The 26,531-nt window shown below is 37.2% G+C and overlaps 2 protein-coding genes across 11 annotated transcripts in view; both read right to left on the bottom strand.

Annotated features, from left to right (window-relative positions):
* Nucleotides 1-1,031: 1,031 nt before the first annotated feature.
* LOC306987336 (uncharacterized protein) lies at nt 1,032-10,159 on the bottom strand. Of its 3 annotated transcripts, none has more exons than XM_079591500.1 (9): nt 9,955-10,159; nt 8,388-8,567; nt 8,074-8,190; nt 7,899-7,955; nt 6,732-6,869; nt 5,118-5,168; nt 4,323-4,436; nt 3,468-3,533; nt 1,032-2,635 (listed from the first exon to the last, which is right to left on the bottom strand). In XM_079591500.1, exons 2-9 carry the CDS (start codon nt 8,481-8,483, stop codon nt 2,501-2,503), a joined length of 774 nt encoding a protein of 257 aa, XP_079447626.1. In that variant the 5' UTR covers nt 8,484-8,567; nt 9,955-10,159; the 3' UTR covers nt 1,032-2,500. The 3 variants fall into 3 exon arrangements, with proteins under 3 accessions (XP_079447626.1, XP_079447627.1, XP_079447628.1); XM_079591501.1 differs by having other exon boundaries at nt 1,230-2,635; nt 9,820-9,958; XM_079591502.1 differs by lacking the exons at nt 5,118-5,168; nt 9,955-10,159 and adding an exon at nt 9,820-9,919 and having other exon boundaries at nt 1,230-2,635.
* Nucleotides 10,160-12,789: 2,630 nt separating this feature from the next.
* The window catches only part of sema4ab (sema domain, immunoglobulin domain (Ig), transmembrane domain (TM) and short cytoplasmic domain, (semaphorin) 4Ab), a 52,915-nt gene continuing 39,173 nt past the window's right edge, over nt 12,790-26,531 (bottom strand). For 4 of the 8 annotated variants that reach the window (XM_079591464.1, XM_079591465.1, XM_079591466.1 and 1 more), the window contains 13 exons: nt 23,915-24,075; nt 23,112-23,171; nt 22,901-22,999; nt 21,445-21,550; nt 19,171-19,293; nt 18,927-19,054; nt 18,583-18,764; nt 18,304-18,448; nt 17,715-17,904; nt 17,159-17,274; nt 16,266-16,426; nt 16,008-16,096; nt 12,790-15,348 (listed from right to left, as the gene is read on the bottom strand). In XM_079591464.1, the coding sequence (XP_079447590.1) occupies nt 14,495-15,348; nt 16,008-16,096; nt 16,266-16,426; nt 17,159-17,274; nt 17,715-17,904; nt 18,304-18,448; nt 18,583-18,764; nt 18,927-19,054; nt 19,171-19,293; nt 21,445-21,550; nt 22,901-22,999; nt 23,112-23,171; nt 23,915-24,075 (2,414 nt within the window). In that variant the 3' untranslated portion in view covers nt 12,790-14,494. The remainder of the gene's footprint in view (nt 15,349-16,007; nt 16,097-16,265; nt 16,427-17,158; nt 17,275-17,714; nt 17,905-18,303; nt 18,449-18,582; nt 18,765-18,926; nt 19,055-19,170; nt 19,294-21,444; nt 21,551-22,900; nt 23,000-23,111; nt 23,172-23,914; nt 24,076-26,531) is intronic. The other 4 variants (XM_079591469.1, XM_079591468.1, XM_079591470.1 and 1 more) reach the window with 1 other exon arrangement.

The following is a 26,531-nucleotide window of genomic DNA, read 5'->3' on the forward strand; positions in this document are numbered from 1 at the left end:
AGCTCTTTTAGTGGTGGAAAAACTGTGTGTCGCGACGGCGAACACACACACAAAACACACACACATAATGTAAAGGATATTCCACGCCGGAGAAGCGCAGCAGGGAACGGCGGCTGAAGGCGGCGATGACCAGCGGCTTCAGGTAAGAGGCGCGTCCTGCTGAGGTGCTTGTTTCAGACGGCTGTGGCGGCTCGAATCCAATCCAACGATGCGTGCAGCTTCGTGAATTAAGAAAAATCGGTGTGTTAGACAGCTATGCTCGTATTTATAGGCCTAGGCCACGCCTGTTTCGGCGGGAGATGACGCAGAATGGGCGCGAAGCGTCCTCATTGGTCAGCGTCTCTGGCCTCGCATAGGCTGTGCTTTTCTGGCGGAGCAGCCAATGGGTGAGCGATATTGCTCCGCCTAAGGTTGTATGCTACAGAAAAGCGTTTTACATGTTTACAAAATTAAGGATTAATTTTTAGGCTTCAATCTCGACAAAGAAATACTTTCCCGTAGCGTTCTTTCGACGCAGTACGAGAGAACTCTACGTAAGAGAACCTGGGTTTCCCCAGACTGCCTTTGCGCAGCGCGATTTTATTCTCACTGAAAGGCAGTCTGGAAACCATGGACCTGATTTTCGCCTCGTTTAGGGAACCAATCACAGAACGGGGAGGGAGCAGCAAGACGATGACGACATCTATGCGACACAACTAAGCAGTTTGTTAGTATCTATGGATTCAACATGGCAGCAGACGCGAAGCTACCTTTTGATGCAGCCCTAGATATTGTTCTAAGTAGTTTAGATCGCAATTTTATTTTGAAAAAAGAGCAGCGTTTGGCGTTAAACCATTTCTCTACATACGTTATCTGGTATAATGGAAACGATTGGCTATGAGCTACGTACAGGTGCATTTGATAGACATTCTTAGCACCCAATAAACGGCGCCGGCGCATTCGTAAACCACGCCTCAAATACGAGAAAATGCACATGTGGTTCCCAGACCCAAGTCTCAACGAGAATTGGGTCTGGCGTTAGCCAGGCTAACTGCACAGTGTAAATGCTCTGAATGTTTAAATATATGCAAGGAAGAACCCAAGCATGCACCAATCACAATTCAATATGCAAAGATGCAAGAGAGAAGATCAATCACAAAGCATTATGCAAACATTATGATGATAACTTTGCTGCCAGTTAACTTTTTAATGTGAGATTTTTAAACTTGTATCTTAATTTTTTTTTTTTTAGGTAACAAAATCGGTGAATTGAGTGGTTCAGGCTAAATTAACTATATATGTTTATAGGCTCAGTATGTAATATTGACAGCTAGCGGTTGAAATTGGTACTGCAGTCCAAATTCAAAATATTGGAGAGAGTTGTTTCCCCTACCCTATCCTTCTCAGACGCTAAGCTCACGCGGGTTGCCAGTTTGAGGACACGCAACCGGAACGAGCGCAATTGATAGTGGTAAGCGACAAGTCTAAGTTGATGAGCTCATGTTTTAATATGCCTCTGGTCATAGAGATTTTTAGATGGATACCAGCTTTTTAGGTCGGATAGAATCTGTAATCTCTGACCCAGTTTGTTTGCTGGCTTCCATGGCTGCGATACGCTTTGTTTTCCACCAACTGGCAACTTGGGGTATCGAAATACTATTGGGTGAATTGGCAATGAGCAGGATAAACATAGCATAGTTTCCTAAATCTCAGCAAACATATTATGGTATTTTTATGCTTTAGTATAGTAATACAAAAAAATTAAAAAGCATCTTTAATATTTAGGGTTAGGGGTTGACCCTGAATATTTGAGGAATATCCAACCCGATCTCACGGCAATTCATACGCATGTTATGTGGTGGCTAATTCGCACGACCTCACATGTACGAATTTTGCTAAATCGTACGTATTTTACGCGTTGCCCAATTCGTATGAATTCGTACGTATGACCTACCCCTTACCCCGCCCTTAAACCTACCCGTCACTGGGGTTTAGACAAATCGTACGAATTCGTACAAATTAGCCACCTCATAAAACACGTACGAATTGGTCGTGAATAAGAGTGCATCGGCTGACAGACACAGAGGATCTCTGCAACTTTTTAGAGCAGGTAATGCAATGTTAAATGCGATAGTTCACCCCAAAATGAACATTCACGTCATGTGTTTTGAAACAAAAGGACAAAATAATAGAATGTTACACTTTTACAAACAATTAACGTGAACGGTGACCACAGAAGTCAAGCAAGATTTTTAATGAATAATGATTCGCAAAGTACTCTCTCAAAACTAGGCTATTATATGACTCATATGCCCATCCACTTTCATTGGAAGAAAGTGTTAAAGGTTTGGAATGATGAAGATTTTTCATTTTTGGCTGAACCATCCTTTTAAGCATATTATTGAAAGCCCTATCATGTCGATTTCATATACCACTAAAATATAAAAACCCCTTGCTGCTAAAACCTCACTGATCACCAAAGCCCCTACAATATACATACAGATCGCATGAGCATGAAGTGTCAAACGTCTGTTAAAGAGTCAATGGGGGCCACTTGAGGTTCAGTGGGAGGACTGGGCATTTCTTCTATTGGCTCAGATTGAGGTTCAGGCACGTGCTCTGACATTGGCTCCACCTCTGAGACAAACACCTCCACCTATAAGGTTTGAATGGAATTGGGAAGAAACAGAAGTTTGATTGGTTGACAGGTTCTAGAACTAAAAAAGGAGTAAGGCCCCTTCACACCAAGAACGATTACTATAAAAATGATTATACCAAGTTCTGTCATGAAACTCTAGATGGCGCATTCTGATGTGTCCTTAATGCAACCTGCCGACAATTGCATCGTTAACTACACGGCACAAGGTGATTGGTTCCTGTTGCATCTGTAGCCAATGCGCTTGCTGCTCAACATTTAAATAGTTGGTCAATGTCTGCTGTAGCAGTTTGCAGGGCGCTTCACCTTCCCCAGCTCCACCTGTATAGATCTGCTACAAGTAATTTCATGTGCCATTTGTGCAGCAGCAATAGCAGTAACAGCGTAGCAGATCTATTCTGCCAAGACAAAGTACATTATCATTGTCATATCAATTACCATGATTCTTCCAAGAGTTGTCATGATATAAATAGCGATATACTAGCGTCCACACCAATGGACGATAACTTTCTGTTTATTATAAGCACACTCTGCAGATACGTCGTCTGCCCCTTTAAATGCTTGAGCTCTTTAAAGTCGAGTGGATTCTGATTGGCTGTCAGTGTTTCCAAAGATATAATTCCTCTGTGCTGTTATCGTTTTAGTTGTGTGGACTTCCTTATTGTCAAAGAATTAGAACAATTACTAAAACTTTATAGTTGTCATTATTATCTTCGTTGGTGTGAACATGCCTTTAAAGCTCTAGCAAGCTTTAGTTTCACATTAGGTCCATCTCGAACCCAATGAAGGTATAATCCTAAATTAAATCTCAATGTAGGTGAACTTGGTGTACCTGAGGTTGGCTAGGGGTGACCGCCTCAGGCTGAGATGGAGCTGCACGCTGTCTAAAACCAGGAAACTGTGGAAAACACAGAGTTTATCAATGTATTATATTAGTTTATCACGGAAAGGATTTTCTCAGACAATTTTGAAGAGCACATTGCTAATCACATTTATACCAGAAGTCTACCAAATTTACCATACTATTTGCATTAAATGGGTAGTTCACACAACAATTACAGTTCCAAACAAATAAGATTTTTGTTGATCTTCGAAACACAAACGGATAGGCTACTTTTAATGAAATCTGAGAGATTTCTGTCCCTCCCACTGAAAGACTATTCACCAAAAACTCTAATTTCAGCTTTTGTTAACTTAAACATTGATCAGCACATATACAGAGCACTCAAATATGGTAAACGGAAGCTCAACTGTACTTGCTTGATGCTTGAGAACAAACCTCATTGGTTCTTGCGAAAGCTCAATCATGCTGGCATGACATAGAAGAATGAATCTCATTGGTTCTTTATATTTGAACTTCCGTTTACCAAATTTGAGTGATCTATGTTTATAAATAAAAGCCTAAATCAAATCTGTTCATCATATAAAGTGATCATGTCTCTTCAGAAGACTTGAATTAAACCGCTCATTTCCAAGTTTTGGAAAGAGAAATCTTTCAGATTTCATTCAAATATCTTCATTTGTGTTCTAAAGAAAGGGGTGTTTGGATCAACATGAGGGTGAGTAAATGATGACAGAATTTAAATTTTTGGGTGAACTAACCCTTTAAACACAACAAAATATCCCAAGTCATCACATACTCTCTCTAACCCTACTATTGAGAGCTCTACTATTGTGTTTAACTTACCTTCACGCCAGCTTTAGCGAGAGCACGGAGTCCAAACAAAATGGTTACAATGCAGATCACCAACTCCACCACAAGAAACAGAACCAAGGTGGCCAAGAAGCCATCAATCAAGAGCTGACAGCACCCGAAAGAGACAGAAAAACAAGACAGTGGTTATAACATCTGTCAATTTACCTAAAAAGGCAAAATAGTTACAACAGCTATCAAAACTGATGTGCTTGTCCACATGTTTGGAAGTTGCCAAAGAGATCAACTCTTAAAAACATGCAGACAAGCACACTAGTAAGGCACGTATTGTTGTAATATAAAACATTAAATAGATGGACAGAAGATTAGCAACAGTGACCATTTGAGTTTTCATAGCACATCTGCAAATAATTTTAAGGTATCTTTCATTCTGAAGCATTTTCAGACAACTGGCCCAAAGTGCAAAACTGACAAAACTATCTTCAAAATGACCCACACCCTGCTTCCGCATGCATTCACTCTCTTAACACAAATATACTGATCATTTTTTGATAAAGACAATGAAAAACAAGCAGATCCTTAAAGGGTGAATTCAGGCATTTGGGGCTAATGTTAGAGTGGCTGTCACATTTGTGGCTAAATGTACCTACAGTAAAGTAACATTATATGTTTTGTGCTTGAATTTCTGCTAAATTTTTCTCACCTTAAAAACAACAATAATTTTTATTTATTTGAAATGTACCTGTTTTTTCTCTCTCTCGCATTATCAGCAAATATTTAAGCACATACATGTACACAAAGAAAAACATAAAGGTAAGAATTACTTACTTTACAATTTCTCTCGACAGTATAAGTGCACTTCCTGTAACAATATTGTTGCTTTGGAAAAGCAGACACAAAAAACAATCATGTTGGATTTTGCCAAAGACCTGGCTCACTTTACAAATATAGCTATAAAGTTATTATTCATATACAAATGTTGCTGCAAGCACACCCAATTGGTCAATTTAGAAAAACTGTTACAGTTTTTTGGCTTCCTTGACACTACAGTGCCCTCAGAAAGGTTTTGGACTTCTAAGATTGGGACAAATCCCATAAACCACAGACTTAATTGGACAGCTATTATAAAAAGATGTTTCTTTTGAAAAAAACTATTCACTTCTTTTCAGGTATTACACAGAGTGTATGTTTACAATGTCCAGCCATTGTAAGGTGGCTGGACATTGCTGGACTTTAATATAAACATATACTATAAACATGAGCAGCCTCAAATTCAAATGTACAGTATCAAAATAAATAAATACAAATAGCATACACACAAAAAATTAAATAGCCCCTCCCCCTCCCTCTCCCTTTTTGCATTTATAAAATGGTCATTATGATCACTTTTTGCATGTTTCATAACAGATCTACAATATTTTGTGTAAAAAAAAAAAAGTTAAGTGTTATTGTCCAAATACCTTGAAAGGGCACTGTTTTTATTCTTTTCTCCAGCATCAGACAAAGTCTGTACCAAGTGCAAAGGATCAATATCCATTACTCTATTCTGTTATAAATATATAAGACACAATATAAATTACAAAGCAGAACACATAAATAGACATATTTTGTTACAGTACATCTTATGTCAGCAATTCATATCTTTCTATATTTCTCAATAATTGATAAACCCCTTAATATTATACCCCAAAAAATATATTTCCAAGCAAACTGCTTAAATTGCTTTCCTATTCAAAGCAATTTAATAAAGTATGTTGTGTAAACCCACATCAAATTATAAGTCACTACCCCAAATAACAACATTACCTGTCTTTTTTCACTTTATATTTCATTCAGGAACTTTATATTAATTTCAAAAACATAATCCTTCACTTCATCAAGCCTGTATTTAATCACATGGTTAAAAAAAAAAACACACACTAAAGAAATTAATAGAATGTTTAATCACATATGTATAATTTATACTAAAAAAAAAATACTAAAACGTCAGCTTCCAATTTTGAAAGCACATCTTATTTTCTTATTTCATGTTAAAAAAGACAAACAGTTCTTTAACTGCACTGCACATTCTTAAATTCTTCAACCATCTGAACCACTTGGCCTTTTGACAGACAGAACATCATTATGCTTCTTATTGTAAGTTTTGAAGATGCTATGTTTTGCACTTCGGTACAGTCCTTTGAAAAGGCATCAAGGAAATTTCTTAAAAGAAAAAAACTGTAACAAGAAAGTTGATGTGGCCAGTTCATCACATCATTCCCGCTTTACAGTGTTTCATCCATCCCACTGCACCCAAAACACACCCACATGCATTCATCATTAATGAAATGTGAGATCTATATCTGCAGGTCAATGTATATGTGCAAAAATACACAAATCCATCTTCCAATAACGCAAGCTGCTCAGCAGTGCAGTAACAGAGTAGCAGATCTGTGAGCTCACCACAGCGTAGATCTCCAGTCTCCTGCAGTGCTCACAGTGGTAAGTGTCCTGACGGTAGGGCAGGTGACGGGACAGCAGCCCGAGAACAGCAGTGGAAAACGCTGCACTGACCAGGTGAGCAACCAGTGTGGCTTTCACCTTCACACGATGGGACAGAGGTTACTGTACAGCTAACTCAGTGTGATTCGTCAAAACATTGAAAAGGGAAACTCAGTACTGAGAAAAGACTGAAATATAATGCCAGTCAAATGTTTGGACATACCCACTTTCTTTATTATGATTATTTTCCACATTTGAATAGTCATCAGACCAAACTATGAATGGAAGTATGGGAATTATAGGGACCAAAAATAAATAAACAGATCAAAACTTGATTGTATTCGAGCTTCTTTTTTGTAGCTTAGCTTGAAATCTTTAAAGAAGTTTATGATGGCTTTGTCATTGTTAGCTGCCTATCCTTTACTATCTGCTCCAAAATAAAAAAGTTCCTGGGTTCGCTTCAACAAGCGGCAACAGTGTAAAAGTAGCTCAATTCCACAGGAAAACCTTAGACTTGGCAACGATGTCCTAAACAGGCACTATTTAAATGTTTCTACAAATCTAATTTCAATCATTTAAACATTAGCATTCACTATCTTCTCAAAACAAAACATTCCAAAATTATGATTTTTTTTTGCAAAACTAATAACAATCATTTGTGTATGTGCATTAAAAGGTGCCATCACTTCTTGTTGACATTCGAAGTATTGTCAAACAAAATGGAGGCTAGCTAGACCCTCTCTCCTCCTCATCCCACACTAAGCCCCAAAACCCTTCTTGTCGGTTATTGGCTGGAACAATGTTTGTCATGTTTCGTGGTGCGGGTAGCCCAGTTTGTTTTTGTTGCCGTTTGTGGAGCCTGGGGTGTCTACTGAGACCGCGTTTTTTTTTTACAGTGTTCAGGAGACAGACAGCTAGCGGATAGTAAGGAGATGTTTGCTGTATGTGACAAAAACAAAAAATTGGCCTAAAAAACGTGTGACATTGCTTAGAGCACCTTTAAAATAATTAAGAGGGTAAAAAACGAGTCAATCGTGTCCAAACATTTGTCTGGTCGGTTCAGGGTGGGTTCTGGGTAAATATGTAGGTATTTACATTGGTTCTGCAATCCTTTTAATTTGTACTCACCCAAAACAATGATGGAAACCTTCCAGTATGGATTAAAATGGATCCAGACACAAGCAACTGATAACAACAAGTTAAACAATTATTGTTTGCTACATCCATAGCAACAAGTTGATTCATTAATAGGTTAAACCCTGTTTTAAAACAAATAAAATAAACATTAGTACATTCATCTTACCTGAGCAACAATCACTACCACAACGATGACATCAGGAGAGAAGTGGACCTCTTCATAGAGCTGAAGAATGGTGACGCTCAGACACAAGCACAAGACACCTATAATGATCTGAATGGACTGAAACAACACAACAAGATAAACTTGGTATGTTTCCAAAAGGCCATTAGATTTCATTCAGTTTTCAATATTTTTCATATTGTAAAAAATTTGCAACAAAGAGGCTCATGTGAAATAACTGGTATATAAAGATGCTCCTGTGCACTATTTCCTGCATTCAACATCCGATTTGTTGCGGTGTTGAATGTAAAGCTCACCCCGAGCGCCTTCGGCTCCACATTCTGAAATGCCTTGACCTGATTTGGCGTCAGATTTCCTGGAGGGCGAGTGGGACCCTGACTCTCAATGCCCATGCTGATGTCAGGCAGTTTGAGATGTGGCTATGCTAAGATCAAGAAATACACTTTGAGATCTCTGGATTTAGATGAAGGAGGAACCTAAAGTGAATGGGGAAACAGACAGAAATGAGAACACCCTTTCAAAAAGCCTCTCAGGAACAAGATTAAACCCACAAGTTCCTACAAAAACTCTACGGATTGTGGTTCTTCCATTAACCCCATCATAAAGGAGAGGATTTGATAAGATGCCACCATGGGGAAAGATGACAACCCCCACCAAAATATTTGGTGACACTGAATTATGTTGAATATATATATATATATTTCTTTTCTTTTTCTTTTCTATTATAATGAATGATTTGCGGACACATTCATATTTTAGAGTTTGAGTAAGTTCGTTTTTATTATTATTATTTTATTTAGATGTAAAAAGATCAAATTAGACCCTTGGGGTGAGATAACCCCCCACCCACCCAACTAACTAACTAACTAACTAACTAACTTTAAATGTAATAATTAATTAATTGGGGTTATTATTCAGCATTTCCATAAATTAGATCTACTGTCCATTTCAGGCACCTTTGCTTTCATTAAAACCAACAGGTTAGTGAAGTGAACTCATTCAATTTGCATTCATAGTGTTGCTATTTGTGACACATCTTCAGTTCAAATATGGGCAATTAAATGCATATTAATATGCCTGCATAAAAGTCATAGTATAATTTTGCCTTTCAGATGAATATATTTGACTGGTATTCTCTTTTGTCATCAGTTATTCAATTATTATCAAAATAAAAATTAATAGGCAACGATAATTTTAGTAGGCTATTTAACATTAATGACATTTAAAAAGATAGGCTACATATTAATACGAATATACAACACATGATAAACTTAAGTGAATCCACATTGTTCTTAAGGAGGCATCATCCCCCATCCTAACCCCATATATATACTAATATATGGAATTATGATTTTTTTTAAATATATTTATGGTGCAGAGAGTAGACGATTTACTAACCCTTCCAATCTGTATATGCACATCTTTACATATAGGCTATTTCTAGTGCTAAAGTGTGTTGAATGTAGGCTATCATATAACCTTCAGCTAAGCATCGTATTACCCATTTTCAAGTGATGATGTATTATATTTGAATTGGTTTCTTGGCCTCGGTCGGAGGCCAGAGTAGCATCCAAAAATAGACATAGGGCAAAACGTGCAGCTTCATCACTCCCCTCATCCGCAGTGCCCCGCACTATGACAGAACATGCAACTTTATTACGAGCGAGCATATAGACTACCTGCGCTATGAATAACGCCAAACCGAGCGGCAGACACGATGCGACTCACCAGTGCTTTATTCTGGTTTCCAAATCCTAAACGTGTGTAACCTTCAGCGCTGTCATAGGTGGGGCCGCACGCACGTCGCCTATACGCCCTGTCCCAAATCTAGATTCATTCCAATACATGCGTGATGTCACTTACCTCTGCAGCTCAAGTAAAACGCGTTGCTTTGTGGTTAATTTTCTCTTTAAAGGCGAAAGTGCAGCATTCAGTTATTCCATCCGCGACGTGGTTGAAGGGAAACAACTAGTTAATTGTATGGGTGTGTGAGCAGAAGCATGCGGCTTGCGTGCAGTACCGCAGTGAGGAGGAGGCTGGTGCTCTGCATTGATATGGAGATAGACTCAAAGTGATGCAGCGCTATGGCAACTTCCAGAAAACTCACTCGCATCTACACGCGACACAATAGAACAGCGGGTTGTTACATTGTTTTTTTCACCAATACAGTGCTGTAATGTAGTAGAATTTTTATTTATTTACTTTTTTTAAATCAATGTTTCATTCATTTAATTTAGTTAAATCATTTTTTTTTATCAATTATTTTCACATTTTTATACAAAATGTGTAGGCTATAAATAAAGTTCACCCCAAAACGAAAATGTTGCCATCATTTCCCCCATGTTGTTCCAAACCTGTATGAGTTTCTTACTTCTGGTGGAAGATATTTTAAAGAATGTTACTATGGAAGTCAATGGGTGCCGTCAACTGTCTGGTTACCAATATTTTTTTAAATATGTTATTTTGTGTTTAACAGAAGAAAAACTCGTGTGGAAAAACTTGACCTGAGACTGCTCTCATTAGTTACAAATTATTTGCTCTTATCATCCGATCGTGGTTGTATCTCTCTATTAGTGTTACTCGGTCTCAGTGCTGCATTTAATACCATTGACCACAACATTCTATTTAATAGACTCGAAAATTATGTTGGCATTAGTGGAATTGCATTAGCATGGTTTAAAATCATACTTATCTAACCATTATCAGTTTGTAGCAGTAAATGAAGAGATGTCTTATCGATCAAGTTCAGTATGGAATACCACAAGGCTCAGTACTAGGACTGTTGCTATTCACTCAGAACATGCTACGATGATTCTCAGCTCTATCTCTTCGTGCCCCGACGAAACTTGCCAATTCCAGAAATTAACAGAATGCATAGCTGATATAAAAATTTGGATGACTAGTTATTTCCTATTAGTTAATTCTGAAAAAAAAAAAAAACAGTTTTTCTAATTATTGGACCAAAAACCTCCGCACGTACTAACCTAGAATACTGTCTAACAATTGATGGCTGCTCTGTCAAGTCTTCGTCGTCGGTTAGAAACCTGGGTGTGCTCTTTGTTACCAATCTTTCCTTTGAAAGCCACGTTTCTAGCATCTGTAAAACTGCATTCTTCCATCTTAAAAATATATCTGAATTACACCATATGCTTTCAATGAAAAATGCGGAACAGTTAGTTCATGACCTCAAGGCTAGATTATTGTAATGCTCTACTGGGTGGTTGCCCTGCACGCTTAATAAACAAACAACAGCTGTTCAAAACACAGCAGCTGGAGTTCTTACCAGAACTAGGAAGTATGACCATATTAGCCTGGTTCTGTCAACACTGCATTGGCTCCCTATTAAACATCATATCAATTTTAAAATATTGCTGATTACTTACCAAGCACTAAATGGTTTAGCTGCCCATTACTTGAGCGAGCTCCTAACGCATCATAGTCCTTCTATTGCGATCTCAAAATTCTGGCCAGTTGATAATACCAAGAATATCAAAATCGACTGCTGGCAGTAGATCCTTTTTCTATTAAGCACCTAAACTCTGGAACGGTCTCCCTAACATTGTCCGGGAAGCAGACACACTCTGTCAGTTTAAATCTATAAAACACATCTCTTTAACCTGGCATACACATATACAATTATACATTCCTACTATTCAAATCAGTTAAATTATTATTAGGATAAATATTAGGTCAGCCGGAACCAGGAACACTTCCTATGTAACTCGTTACATCATAAGATGAATGGCATCTACGCTAATGTTAGTCTGTCCGTTTCTTCCCAGGGTTTACTGTAATCAGCTGGATCTGGGCCGTATCCAGATCAGATGGAGGACCTGCACCTACACTTCCACAACGCATCCCTGAAGTGTCAGCAGAGGTTGTGTCAACTAGACTCCCCTCTGTGAAAGCCTCAACGACACGACAGCCATCGGCACTGATCCTCAACAAACCCGCCTCCATACCGTCGTGACTCCGATCTTCAACCAGATGGAACTTGATAATATTCTGATTGTTCCAATTCAATCTGACTTCTGACCTATAATGCTGCCTGAATCATAATCATAATCATAATCATACACTTTTTGTTCGTTGGCCAGAGAAGAACTGGCCCCGACTGAGCCTGGTTTCTCCCACGTTTTTTTTCTCCATTCTGCCACCTGATGGAGTTTTGGTTCCTTGGCACTGTCGCCATTTTCCACCTTTGTTGACATTGGCTTTTGGCTTGCTTAGTTGGGGACAATACATTTAACATTTAATTTAATATTCAACAATAATATTGATCTGCATGTATTGACACCTTTATATGAGAACTGAACTGAGCTGGACGATGACATCACGGTTTTCTCCAGATCGACTATATATATATATATATATATATATATATTTTTTTTTTTACAACAAAATGAAACATCACTGAACTTACTTAAGCTGGACTGTGATGCTATTTTCTTCAAGAAACAAACTTTGTTGCATTTTCCTGTTATCTCTGTAAAGCTGCTTTGAAACAATCTGTATTGTAAAAAGTGCTATATAAATAAATGTGACATTTACATTAGAAATATGGAAAGTGCCCTGAAACATCACCAGTTGAAGAGCACTTGAAAGTTCATTTATGGTCTATAGATTTTCACTTTTTGTCTTCTGATGCCACCTAGTGGACAATAAAAGTATTTTTTTTAAGGAAATTGTAGTAAACACTTTAAATCAATATCTTTTATTTTCAAAACAGCCTGCTTTTGGAGGCTATAAAAAAATAAACAGAATCTTTCAATAACAGTGGCATGCAGGGGAATGCATCTAGTCCTGTGACAGACTTCACATATTGGACTTCGATTGGGACTCAGTTATCCAGCTATAAAGACAAACAGAAAATTAAATTGTTCTTTGAACTACTATGAAGAACATGTTCTCCATTCTGAAATGATAAAACACAGATTTGGCAATATCACAATTTACAAGGGATTTCCCCAGAATGAAGACTTCAAATTCGTACCGTTCAGTGACAAATCACAGGCTGGGAAAGAAAACAAACAAAAGATTGGTTTAGGTCACTCCCACCTAGAAGTAGCAATCAGGCCCAATATACTGATGTGCAAAGGCAAAACACAGCAACTACCAATTAAAAAAATTAAGACAAGACCAAATCAGGTTTCTTTGTATACAATTTGTTCTGTAAAGAATTCAGTTTGCCTCAACTTTGATGCTAAAAATGTAACCAAACGTGCATAGTTCCAGTGTTGACGCAGTTACTGTGAATTGCCATTAGGTTATAGTGAAGTGGTCAATAATGAACGAGGTACTGACATAACACTTTTGAGTATTATTTTTAACATTGAGTTATTCTTATGTTGAAATACAAACAATAGAGATATAAGACTACCCGTACTTACACATGAGCACAACTTTTTTTATGCATTACACAAAATACTTGAAAAGCATCTTTGAAAGCTTCATTTTTGCATTGGTGCAAAGTTAAAGGTACAGTCCATCCAAAAATTAAAAATCTGTCAGCATTTACACACCCTCGCGTTGTTTCATCCTTTTTGACTTTCTTTGTTCAGTGGAGCTTTAGAGATATTTTGAAGAATGTTGGTAGGCAAACAGTTTTCAAGTGAACGTCAATGGGAAGTAGAACTCTTTGGTTCTCAACATTCTTCAAAGTAACTTATTTTGTGTTCCACAGAAGGAATTAAGTCACACAAGTTTGGAAAGAGAGGAGGATGAGTAAATGATGACATATATTTCTTTTTCGGGTGTCCTTTTAAAACTATACAAATGAAAACATACCTCGTCCTGACATTTGAAATGTGAAATCCGACAAGAATAAGGAACAAAGGCAAAGACTAAAGAAGATGTGCGATATAGAACAAGGTAGACCGAGTACTGGAAACTGAATATTTTCTGCGAATGGAAAGTTGTTTTTGAATTTAAAATTTCTAAGCCTCTCTTAGGAAATGTTAGCAATTAAAATGTTTAAGGTCAATTAAAAATGTTATCATGAGATTTTTTTAAACTGAGCTGAATTAACTTTCTAATATCAATTAAAAAGGTTAAAGAGATCAATGAAAATCTGAAACAGTCCATCTACACATTTCACTTACGTTTGCCTGAAACTGATTTAAGAGAGGCATACAATCTGATACACTTTAGACTGAAACAAACAGGTGTCACATAAATTACAGCTTAAATATTAACAAACTGAAAATGCACTAGTACCTAGTTTAAGATCTTTGAGTCGTACAGTTTCAAAAAGTTTGTAAAAGGTCAAGGTTTTTTTTTTTTTTTTTTTTTTTAGCAGTTGATCCTGCACAAGTGGTTCAACGAAAGGGCTTGATACAGCAGAAGCCCAGTTTGGCTCAGAAAAGAGGTTTACAGTGAGAGGGTCCCATCACAGTGTCCGCCCTCAGATGGGTGTGTTGGGTAGGTGACCGTTAGAGGCGTTCAGCATGCTGTTGCTCAGCGTGATGGGAGATTTGCCGTTATGTGCCTGACCATTGTTAGGAGCTTGTCCGTTCCGCTTTTCCAAACGTGGCGAATGCCCTCTGAGAGACTCTCTCTCCTGGGGCGTCGCACTTCCTCCCTTTTCGGCGTCCCTGTGAGGAGGAGGAGTCTGTGGGACCGTCCTGCTGTGACAAAGATGCCTGAACCTGTTAAACGCGATGGTTAGCAAGGCACTGATGCAGAGAGCTAACAGAACGGACACCACCACTAGCTCCTGCAAGTAGGTGGGTCTGTTCACTTGCTGGAGGTTTCCGCCAGGCTCAATCATTCGTGAGTTTTCCTCGTTCGTCCCAGACAAGCGGGTGAAATTCCTACTTTTGATCGTGATCGCCAGCGAATCTTTGTGTGTGACAGAAGGATCCACATCTTCTGGTTTAGGCCTCGGCTCCGGCTGCTTGGGTATCATCCACCTGGGAGTGGAAATGGGGGTTTTATTTCCCGTTTCGGCAGCCGGGGTGCTCTGCGGGCGGCTCGGGGAAGCTGCTAGGATGGTGGGGTTGCTCTTCTGTTTAACATGGTAGACGGTCAGTGTTTGGGTGTAGCCGTTCTCCACAGCCTGACACAGGTAGTGTCCCAGGGTGGACGGGGTCGCCACAAAGCTGAGGCTGCCGTTGTCTGGCTGAATGTAGATTTTGGGCGAGAGTTGGCTGTTAGGACGCTCCCAGTGGCGTTTGGCGAGGTGTGACACTTCCGGGCACTGCAGGTGCACTACCTCGTTTAGAGACACAGACACCACTTCACCTGGAGGACACACAGCTGAGGAGGTCAGGGGTCAAGGGTCAGCATACACACGAAACCACGATGGCAACACAGGCATGCAGTTAAACAAGTACAGCACTTTCACATGAGTAAGTACTAAACAGGGCTTCAAAAGAAGGTGCTTACCCATCAGAAAATATTTCATGTCAAAAGGTCAAATTAAATCTACAATTAAATATCTATAATATATTTAAATATATTATTTATTTTTATTTGCTTTATATCTAACTTTACATTTTTGCAACCCTGTTAGCTACATGTGGTACATAACTAAATAGTTTAAAACCATATTTTCTGTACATATTTTCTAGAATTTCTATTACAAAAACACAAAAATTACAATTCAATTTAAATGTATTTACATTTAAATTTTAAACAAAAGGTTACAAATTGATTTAACATTATGTTATGCTAAATTATGTTACAAATTTATTATTACATGGAAATAAATTTAATTTTTGATTACGTTTTTTCCCCTTAAAAAAATATTTCAATACTGTGACAAGATTTTGACATTGTTGTATGATATTATTGTTAATTTTTGAATGCAGAAATTTCATGGAAAATGCCATAAATAGCACTCAAAGATCTAAGTAAAAATGAGACAAACAAGAATATTTCAGGATTATAAAGATGTACACATTAACTGTACTCACTTGAATGGGTTCGGGGCTGGCCAGAGCGTGACCTGGGGGTCACATTTTTACACTGCTCAGATACTTTACCCTCATCTACATCCTGGACACTGTGAAAAGCAGTGAAAGGAGAGATTAAAAACAAAGGACAGGGGTATGCTGAAGTGACCTAATCAATGTGTAAGCTGAAATCTGAAATAAAAGCGCATTAAACCAACCGCATATTTAATTAGGGAGTATTTGTTAGGTTTGAATACACTTGGCTGTGATGATACTTACAGATGGCCGTGACTAGTAATGTCTGTGCAGACTTTCATCACAGGGTCCCAGCCGCAGAAGGGGTCTCTGGCTAGAATACACTCAGCACAGCTCCAGTAGTAAGAACAGTTGGACACGGGTACTGACACCACTCCTTCTGAAGAGCCTATCAGCACTGCACCCTGGGGAAGACACACACATTTACAATTCATTTGTAACATTTACAACATTTCTGTTCAGTAAATTTGCAGTGCCATGATTAAATAAATACTATAAAAGAATGAAGCTGTGACAATTGTATTGTATTATGCCATAGATAGATGTTCATTTTAAGTCAGTGAAAAGGTATATAGCATACAGCTCTCAGAAAAGCCACGTGTTTAAACAGAACTGTTGTCTACCTTCTATATTTATTCCAATTTAAGATTATTAGCATGAGGCTACAGTCAGGGGTAATTCCTTTAGCTTTTGAACAAACGTCTATGCAAGTGCACCTTAGACTAGAAAACCTCTCGCATACCTACATCTAACCCAATTACGGACAAAATGTGACTGCTGAGGTCAGTGCATATAGACTCAGACTTGTGGGTCTGTGACACAATCCATTTGTACACTTTCACACAGTTTATGTTCAACAAACAATTCTCAGAATTAAATATCGAATAAAGACAGATAGTGATGGGAGTGGTCTAACCCAGCATGTGTGTCTTGCAGATGGGACACCAGTCACTGGATATTTAAACCAAAAGATAACCGTAGCACAACAGACCAAGGAATCTGATGGTTTAAAGAGTATGATATTGTGCATATAGTGACTTTTATTGTGTCAGAGGATTACATAGATTAAACACAGACACGCACAGATGTCTGTTGCTCGAGTAAAGCTAATAAATGACACTTGAAGTGACGGGTACCTTAGAGACTGAAAGCAGGACGTTTTTGACCAGCTGCGGTTGATGAAACACTTGGATCTCTTCAATGATGTGAGCTCCGTTCTCCAAGATTACTGCTTTGTGCAGGTAGCCAGACTCTACAGGGAACACGGTTAAAGTGATATTAAGATTATTTGAAAGGGGAAAACAATTAGAAGAAACCGTAATAAAGTCAAAAAAAGATTTTACTCTCATTAAATCAAGCACATTTTATTCCTGTCATTAATTGGTGTAAAATAAATATGGTGTTTAGGAGAAGAAGAAAAAATTATATACGGAATAACAGTATTATTTTTTGTATTATTTATATAATTATTTTAAATTAGCTTTTAGATTTTTTTTTTTTTTTTTTTTTTTACTTTAAGTTTTAGTCATTATTAATTTTAGAACAGAAATTAAAGGTTGCTTCAGCTTTTATTGATCTTAATCCTTTTTGAAAAGCATTGCATTATGATACTTCAATCAACAAAGAAAAACATCTCCACTATAAGTCTAATTGTGATTTTTGATGGTGACAATGATATTGACCAATATTTACCCGTGAGCAAGTAAAGCACAGTGTAATCTCTGCCGCGTGCTCCACGCACTCTCTGAGCTGCGATGTTGCTGTAGCTCTTATCAGGTGACACTATTGTCAGGCCCTGATTGACCGGTGCAACACTTTTATCAGCCAGGAAGTTGTCCTTAACAAAGCGCAGAGTGTTGTCCGATGCATTATGGAGGCCACACTGCATAGATAAACAGCAGAGAAATATTAATGGTTTGATTTAAGGGCATAAGAAAACAAAAGAAGAGAATTTGGTTAGTAAAATAAAATAAAATATAGTTTGGGCTCAGTATGATTTTAATGTTTTTGAAAGAAGTCTCTTATGCTCACCAAGGCGGCATTTATGTGATGAAAAATACAGTAAAGAACATAATAGTGTGCAATACTATTACAATTTAAAATAACTGTTTTCTATTTTAATATATTTCAAAAATGTATTAATTCCTGAGATGGCAAAGCTGAATTTTTAGCATCATTACTCATGTCTTCAGAATCACATGACCCTAAACTTCTGAACGGTGTAAACTAAATTAAAATAATAAAACAAAGGGGCCTTTCAGGGGACTCTTATGACACTAACCTCTCCAGGGTTTGCCATTTGCTCCTGTACCCGTGTGCTCCATTTCAAAGTGTCCCGATTCAGAACCTTGTAACGTCCTGTAAACACATTTTTAATGTCTTTGAGGCTGAACGCACACACGGCTGAGCGACCCAAGTTTACTCGCCTAAAAAACAACAACAAAAAAACTGAGGTAAGTATTTTAAGCAAAATGGCAAATTATAAAATAAATCCTCACTACTTTCAAATATGGGAAAAAAACAAAAAAACAACTCAGAATAATAAAGCATGTTTCCTCACCACTGAGAACTGAAAATCCCATAGAATAGGGTTTCGTCCTCAGACGCGCCCTCCGGTGGCGGAAGGCTGACAATGTCCTGTAGGATGTTGTATGGCAGCTCTTGGGCAGCTTGACATAGTAGCTGAGCCTTGGCAAAGGTGGTCCAGCGTTTCTGAAGAGTACGCTGCCCACCCACATCACTCTAAAGAGAGATGAACACATACTGAGAATGACATTTTTAATAAAACCCATCTCAAATGAAACTAATCTTTCATATGTGTTTGATGAATCTGTAAACGTGATAGCTAAAAAGCTATAAACATGCTCACATACACAAGAAATACAATCAACAATCAATACTTACTGTGCAAACTTGGGCAACGCGAGACACTGTAAACTTCTCAATGAAGTCGTACTCTTTTCCAGTCTCACTGAAGAAGAAATAAACCTTCTCCTCACTGGGAGCATACGTGGAGCGTATGAAAGTAGGATCTGGAATTGTGTGTGAAAAAGAAAGCAGTGTAGTTATAAATCGAAGCAAAGCGGAATCAGTCAAATCTCTCCCTATCTTTGCTTTTGTGGCAGCATTAAAAACAAAGTTTTCTTACCTTCTAACCAGCCAAGCGTATCATCCAGTTTCAGATCAACATGGCTGCCCTCGCTCAAGTGGCGTGAAATGACAGGTCGAGTTCCCCTGTAGTCTGCCACTGTTCCAGTGTACAGTTCTCCATCTGAAACATAAAGACCCGTTTTATTGTGCTAAACCACATACAAATACACACAAGCATATTTATCTTACCCAAGCGTTCATAATTTCAGTCATTACCATCAAGCTAAATGTATTAGCTTAAAATACAAGATCTCATTTGTGGTTTTGGACAGTTGTATGGACTTTTATGATGCTTTTTGGATAGGGGTGTTCTTCCACTTTCCTTGTGTGGAAAACAATTGCTTGGATATTCTGCCAAACATCTATTCATTAGTTTCAATACAGGTTTGGCAAAATTTAAATGTTTGTGTTTGTGCTTTTAAAATGTTGTGGCACCTACAGCCTCACATTTACAAATAGAAAAGTCAGATATAAAATAAATAAGACAAGAGAGACATCACAAATTAAATAAACTTAAATTTCCATAGTTAAAGGTTTTAAGTGAGTGGTTTCATAGTGATGCCATAAAAGAAACAATTTTGCCGTCCACAATGAACCTTTCAGTGAATAGTTCTTAAAAGAACGATTTTTTATTATTATGAAGAACATTTATTATTCATAATCAGAAGGATATTTTTGTACTATAAAGAACCTTTAGTGTAATGGATGCTATTGGAATCTATAGATGATAGTAAAGAACCTTTATTTTTAACAGTATACTGTATATGCACACAACAAACAACAGAGTGTCTGCCAACTGGGGTTCATGCATGGCTTTAAACAGGCTGTAGGCCTGTCAGATTGATGAGGTGGTAAATGTGAAGTGAACATTCTCAGGTCTCATGTCTGAAGTCACATGTCAACCACCCAAAATAAGTAGATCAGGACTAGGATTTAAGAGCAAGAGGATTAACAGTGTGTTCACTGAGAGAAATCTGCCTCTCTCTCTCTTGTTCAATCTATTCTTCATTACGGCAAGGCCAATTTCACACCACACACATAAGTAACATGAAGGAGAAGCATCAGTAATAAGTACAATAGTTGTGTTGTACTTTCACACTGACATTGTTTTTGCAACATAAGGGAGCTGATTCTCTATATGGAAAATAGAGTATTTTCTGGGTTGCTACTTTAAAGGTGCAGTGTGTAAATTTTAGCGGCATTTAATGGTGAGGTTGCAAATCGCAACCAACAGAAGTTACAGTGGCCGGCAGGAAAAGATGTCGTCGTCTGAGGCAGCAGAGAGTGGCCAGTTAAGCAATGAGGTTTCTTTACAAAGATAAATGAAGAAATTGTGTTTAATTAATTCATCAGTAAAACAATGTCATTGTGAATATTATTGTTACTTGTTCATCATTATGTCAGTGTTTTATTCACTGACTTTAGCTAGCTTTTTTGCACGGAGAACAACATAGTGAAGAAACGCTCTGTAGTAGTTTAAGGCTACTGTAGAAACATGACTGCGCAAAATGGAGACTTAACGACCCGTGGTGTATGTAGATAGAAATGGCTCATTCTAAGGTAATAAAAACATAACGGTTCATTATGTAATGTCTTTATACACCACTGAAAACATAGTTATGAATATTATATTGGATTTCTGTCAACAGATCCTCCTAAATATTACACAGTGCGCCTTTAAGTATTTCCTTTAATAACATCCATAAAATTATTATCAGGAGTTTTAAATATTTTTAATAATTTACTAATACAAAAAGTGTCAGACCAAAAAAGTCAAGTATGGAGTGCCACAGGGCTCAGTATTTGGTCCTTTACTTTTCTCCTTTTATATGATCTCCTTGGGGGAAACAAGGCATTAGTTACCACTGTTATGCATCTGAAACTCAGCTTTATATTTCCTTCAAACCTGAGCCAAGCAGGTTGTATTTGTTATATCAAAGACTGGATGATTTTCTTTTCTCAATTCTGACTAAACAGAGGTATTAGTTATTGGACCAAAAACCTCTGAGAATAAGACGATAGTTTATAATATAATCGAGTTTGCTGACTATCATACAAGTTCATTGCAAAACTGCAAAAGTTCGTTTAGTCTCTAGATGTCATAGGCAATCACATAATTTACTACACAGCACAAGCGGATTGGCTTCTGCTGATTATGCATCCAATGAGCTTGTTTGCTCAACATTTAAATAATCTCTTAGGTATGTTGTGTGAAACAAGCCAGATAACCTATGCCATCTCTTTATGCTCATGGCAGTGGAGGGATTCTTACCCACAGTTATGGCAGTGTTCTTCTGGTACGGGTCGTAAGGGCAACGACCTCTGCCTTCCTCAGGCTTACCACTGGGGATTGTAGCCATGGCGAATGTCTTTGAATCCTGTGAAGGGGAGCACATAAAGCATACGTGTATTAATACACTGATAAACCTTTTACCAGCATTTACATTTTTTTACCAGCAGCCATATCACCCTGTAGCCCAAGACTGGATGCCCACTGAAACTAAGGGTTGAGTACCAAAAAAACCCAGACCAATGGGCCAAATTTGCCCATTGGCCTCTGTCGCCCATTGGCCTCTGTCTATCATGGCCTCCTAATCATCCCCATATATATATATATACACTAATTGGCTTCATCACTGTCTCCTCTCCACCAGTAAGCTGGTGTGTGGTGGGAGTTCTGGCGCAATATGGCTGCCGTCGCATCATCCAGGTGGATGCTGCACATTGGTGGTGGTTGAGGAGATTCCCCCTTCTATGTAAAGCACTTTGAGTGCCGAGAAAAGCGCTATATAAATGTAATGAATTAAACTTGAGGAAATTAGATTAGGGCAATTTGTACACCACACTTTTGCCTTGCTGATTTTGTTAAAATTTTATATGAAAAGACATTGACAACAGTAATAATTCACAGGCTGTGGTGCTTTCAATCACTGGCTGTGGTGCTTTCAGGCTTGCTATTTGGCATGCATATCTCCCCTGATACACACACACACAGATCTTCTTCCTCTCACACTCATGAAAGCACTGAGTGAGGAAGAAGCACTGAGACCACTGCGTTCGCATGACAGGATCGAAGAATGCTCAATGGTGTGTGAAGGACAGTCACGCAAGGTTCCATCTTAAAGGTGTATAATACCATAAAAGCTCGAAACATGTTGCAAACTAATAAAATCTTTAACTATAAAGCAAGGAGTAATTCAACATGCACAGTGACAGCAGGGTTATGCAATATCCTAATATGTCATGTGACTGATGCTGAGGCTAAGGCTGTAGATTGACGCTTAACTCAATAGAGGTCAGTGCACAGACATTGATGTGACTCATATGAAAGGATACTACATAATCATGGCTCTTCAGACAATAAAGCCAACTTTTCACATGCACAAACGATTGTTGCATTTTGGCCCTTGTGACAGTCGCACAGAATTTTCGAAATGGTTGTGAAGTTACCATGGTAAAATAAATGAATAATGAATGTATGACTATATTCACACAAAACAAATGAACGCTGATACGTCTGAAAGAAAAAAAAAGGCTTTCTAGGGCTAATAACCGTAAATAATCATGAAACAATTATTTTATAAATATTACATAATTATTTATATTTATTAGCCCTAGACCGCCTTTTTTTCCAGACGTATTAGCGGTCATCAGTTTTGTGTTTACATTATGCTTACAAGAACAGAGGACAAAATAAACTGTGAAAAGACGGATGCAGTCTGACTTACGATGTAGATGCAGCGGGGGCTGAAGGCAAACGTTCCACAGGCGTACATATGGGTGGAGTTCAGCTCTTGCAAAACCCTCACAAAGTTATGACAATCCATCTGAGGGTGAATGGGGGAGTTAAGTTAAAGGCCAGCTTATGAAGACAGATATTTGCCCAGTTTAACATAAGGGTTAGACTGTTTAGCACTTAAAGTGGTTGGTTTCCCATACCTTCATTTTGCCTTTCATGGAACAATCATTGAGGTCTTTTTCTGAGGGAGACCAGTCCAGCTAAAATGTAAGTGTAATAACGAGGTCAGATTTATCACATGCATATACCATAGCTCAAAGAAAGCTGATTTATTTTTATTTTACATTTTAATAAACTGTTAAACAAGAAAACAAACATAAACAACCCAAAAATTGTAAAAAACAAAACTATAAATAATGTATACACACTACACAGTTATATACGTACATTCTTAGACTACCGGTATATACAAAATTTAATTTTTAACTTCCTAAAACAGTTAAATAAATTTAAATGAAATACAATTAGATTAGAAGCACATTGATTATCTAAACATGAATTTATGCTTACACATAAATGTTAGATCATTTATTTAATAAATCTTTTTTTTTTTTAGGAAAAAAGCTAATTTATTTTGTGATCAGCTATAAGCAATAAGCCTGATTGTTTTTATAACATGTATAAAATATTATATAAAATAAAAATCAAGGACATACATTTTATTTAAATCACTGAAGCCCCTGACATGACAAAATTAGGTTGCTATGCAACATAAATAATCATCGGCTATGGGAGCTGTTCCTTTATCTTGAAATATAAAGGAGATGGAATGCTGTATATTGACCAATCAGCATCCAGGGACGATCCATTTATGAAATATTTATAATATATATATAAATGTATAATATTTTTTTTTATGTTTCCATTAGTCTGATTTGTTGTGCTGACATAGTGAACCTTTAATTCTTCAGCTAATCATGTACTAAATCAAAATCACACTGACCTTCTCCTTTATGGTCATATTGTCAGTCTGACTGACATCAATTGAGAGAATGGTATCACGTGCTCCGACGAATAAAGTGCCCTCATCGTTGCTAAGCAACAGCGTGGTGGTGTTATAAACATCAGGGTTTGTGAAGACAGTGAGGGAACGACCTGGACTACCTGTGATACAGCAGAAAAGAAAAACAGTAATGAAAAAGCAGAAACATAAATGGAAAAATAATTAATCACAGTTTACAGTTTTACCGTAGTTACAAATAATAACCACTATTTTTATTTCAATTGATGGATGAATGAAAGGGTTGTAATTCCCAGAATCACGAAAAAAATAAATATATATATATATATATATATATATATATATATATATTTAGCAATTAGCATAAAGAAAAGGTATTTTTAGGATCATTACATTACACATTTAAGATTGTGACATTAATTCCATATTCCATTAATGACAGTTGGGGTGGGCTCTGGATGTGATACAAATATATAATAATAATTTTATCCTAATTAACTGTTCTGTAGTAATTTTTTTATAAAATCACTGACAGCAGGGGGCAGCCAAGCCTCCACAAAAATATTAAGGAAATCTAAAAGTGCTTATTAATTGTGGCCAAAAAAAAATAAACAGCTCTCACGACATGTTTTGGTGAAAATTTGACTGCAGGTGTTTTTGATGGAGAGATTATTAGTTTAATAATAATGACGATGTATCAAGTGGGGATCAGATACATGTCGTGGTTTAATTTTTAGAATTCGAGGTTTGTTCTATGAGCAGCAACGGTAATAGTGATTGCCTTCTTACAAGATGTGAAAGACAAAATGAAAGAAATCTTGATAATTGTTTTGTTTCAGCTAGTGTTTCTGAAACACCTGAGAAACAAACAGTCATGTCTGACACTAAAAAGAGTATCTTACTTTAAATTCCACATTTTAAAATTCAACATGTTGTGGAAGCACTGAAGTATGAAGTCTATTTACCCAGAGGAAAGACTAATTTCCAAGAAGCCGATTTTTGAAGCGCGAAGACAACAGCAACTTCCTGTCTGAGGTAAATGCCTGCCGCGCTTTTTCTTGACTTTTATTAGACTTACACTGTTGCAGTGGTTTCTTCACCAGATGGATGGTTCGCCTCAAGTGTGATGTCAACCACATTCAAATTTACCCTCAGAAATTCACACATGCATTTTATCAGAGCAAAAAGCTGCTATAGGAGCTGATAACTGGATTCTGTACCGTGATCTTCCCCCAAAAAACCCCCACACTAGATACATCTCAGCTCAAATAGGTTCAGTCTAGACTGGTGAGAAGATGTGTCTGCAGACACTTATCATTCAGCCTTACGTGACTTTATGTAACTGATCTCTTAAACATGCATACAAACACTATAAAGATGATAAAGCACAAGACACACCCTTGTCAACAAAGCAATGAGAATGAGGACCAAAAATTAAGGCTGTATGAATTATTGATTGTTTTAGTTGACACCACAATGTGTGCCAGGGTGATATCGGCCTTGATCTGCATGCAAAAACAAGCATGCATGCAAGCAGTAATGTTGTGCAAGGTTTGAGCACGTTAACTCGTGTCCGAGATGCTCACCAAGGCTGCATTTATTTGATTGAAAATACAGTAAAAACAGTAATATTGTGAAATGTAATGTATTCCAGTGAGGAGAACTGTCATTACTCCTGTCCTCTGGCACACGATCCTTCAGAAATCATTCTTATATGCTGATATTGTTATCCATGATTATTATCATTGTTGTAAACAGCTGTGCTGCCTAATATTTTTTAAGGATCAGGATTCTTTGATGAACATTATAAATGTAAGTATTGATTAGTTTTAATTTCTTAAAAAAATCAAAAATAAACAGAACAGTAGTAAATCCTAATTTACCTGACATACAGTATCCATATAAGGTTTCTTGCAAATTTTACAACTGTGCACAGCTTAATTATTAAAAATATTTCTTGTTTAACAAGTTTATGCAAAACAGCAACGGTGGCTCTCAATTTGGTTTTATTTTTAACTGTTTACATGAAACTTTGTTAATATTTAAATCAAGAGAAACTGTTATGTTGATGAAGAGCCGATATATACAGGCCTGGGAATAAACAGCAATGTGTTATGTCATTCTCAAGAAAAGTAGTAAGTGGAAAACTGTAAGTGGTTTGGTAAACAATGAGTACCATATCTAAAAATGATGTCTCAAAAGCCCATCTTATTCTGAGAGCATATCTACAGTCTTGTCTACATCTAAAAACAGCCACATGAAATGATAGTACCGGTAACTGTTTCTCTGTTTGCGTCCGCTCACAGGAAACTTGCTCGGGTCAAATTGGAACATGGCAAAACCTGAACTGAGAACATCAAACCACAGACTTGAAAGAACAGAAACTACTTGAGAAATTGTTTTATTCCAATCCATTAATATCAATGCATTACATAAATTAATAAGTAAACAAAATTAAGATAATAATAATAATGCAATTAATAATGAATAATAACTACACTAATTCTTAAAAAAAAAAAAAAAAAATAATTCCTGAAAGGTAACTTGAGAACTTATATTTTATAGATAGGAGTTAAACAAATAACAAATGTGATAAATG

This window comes from Phoxinus phoxinus (assembly GCF_949152265.1).
Source record: "Phoxinus phoxinus genome assembly, chromosome: 19".
Taxonomy (NCBI): domain Eukaryota; kingdom Metazoa; phylum Chordata; class Actinopteri; order Cypriniformes; family Leuciscidae; genus Phoxinus; species Phoxinus phoxinus.

Coding starts and splice junctions, on each gene's coding strand:
- LOC306987336 (XM_079591500.1), bottom strand. CDS start 8,483: ATGGGCATTGAGAGTCAGGGTCCCACTCGCCCTCCAGGAAATCTGACG. Junction 7,956..8,073: donor TGGTAGTGATTGTTGCTCAG/GTAAGATGAATG, acceptor TGTTGTTATCAG/TTGCTTGTGTCTGGATCCAT. Junction 5,169..6,731: donor GACTGGAGATCTACGCTGTG/GTGAGCTCACAG, acceptor GCTTTTCCAAAG/CAACAATATTGTTACAGGAA.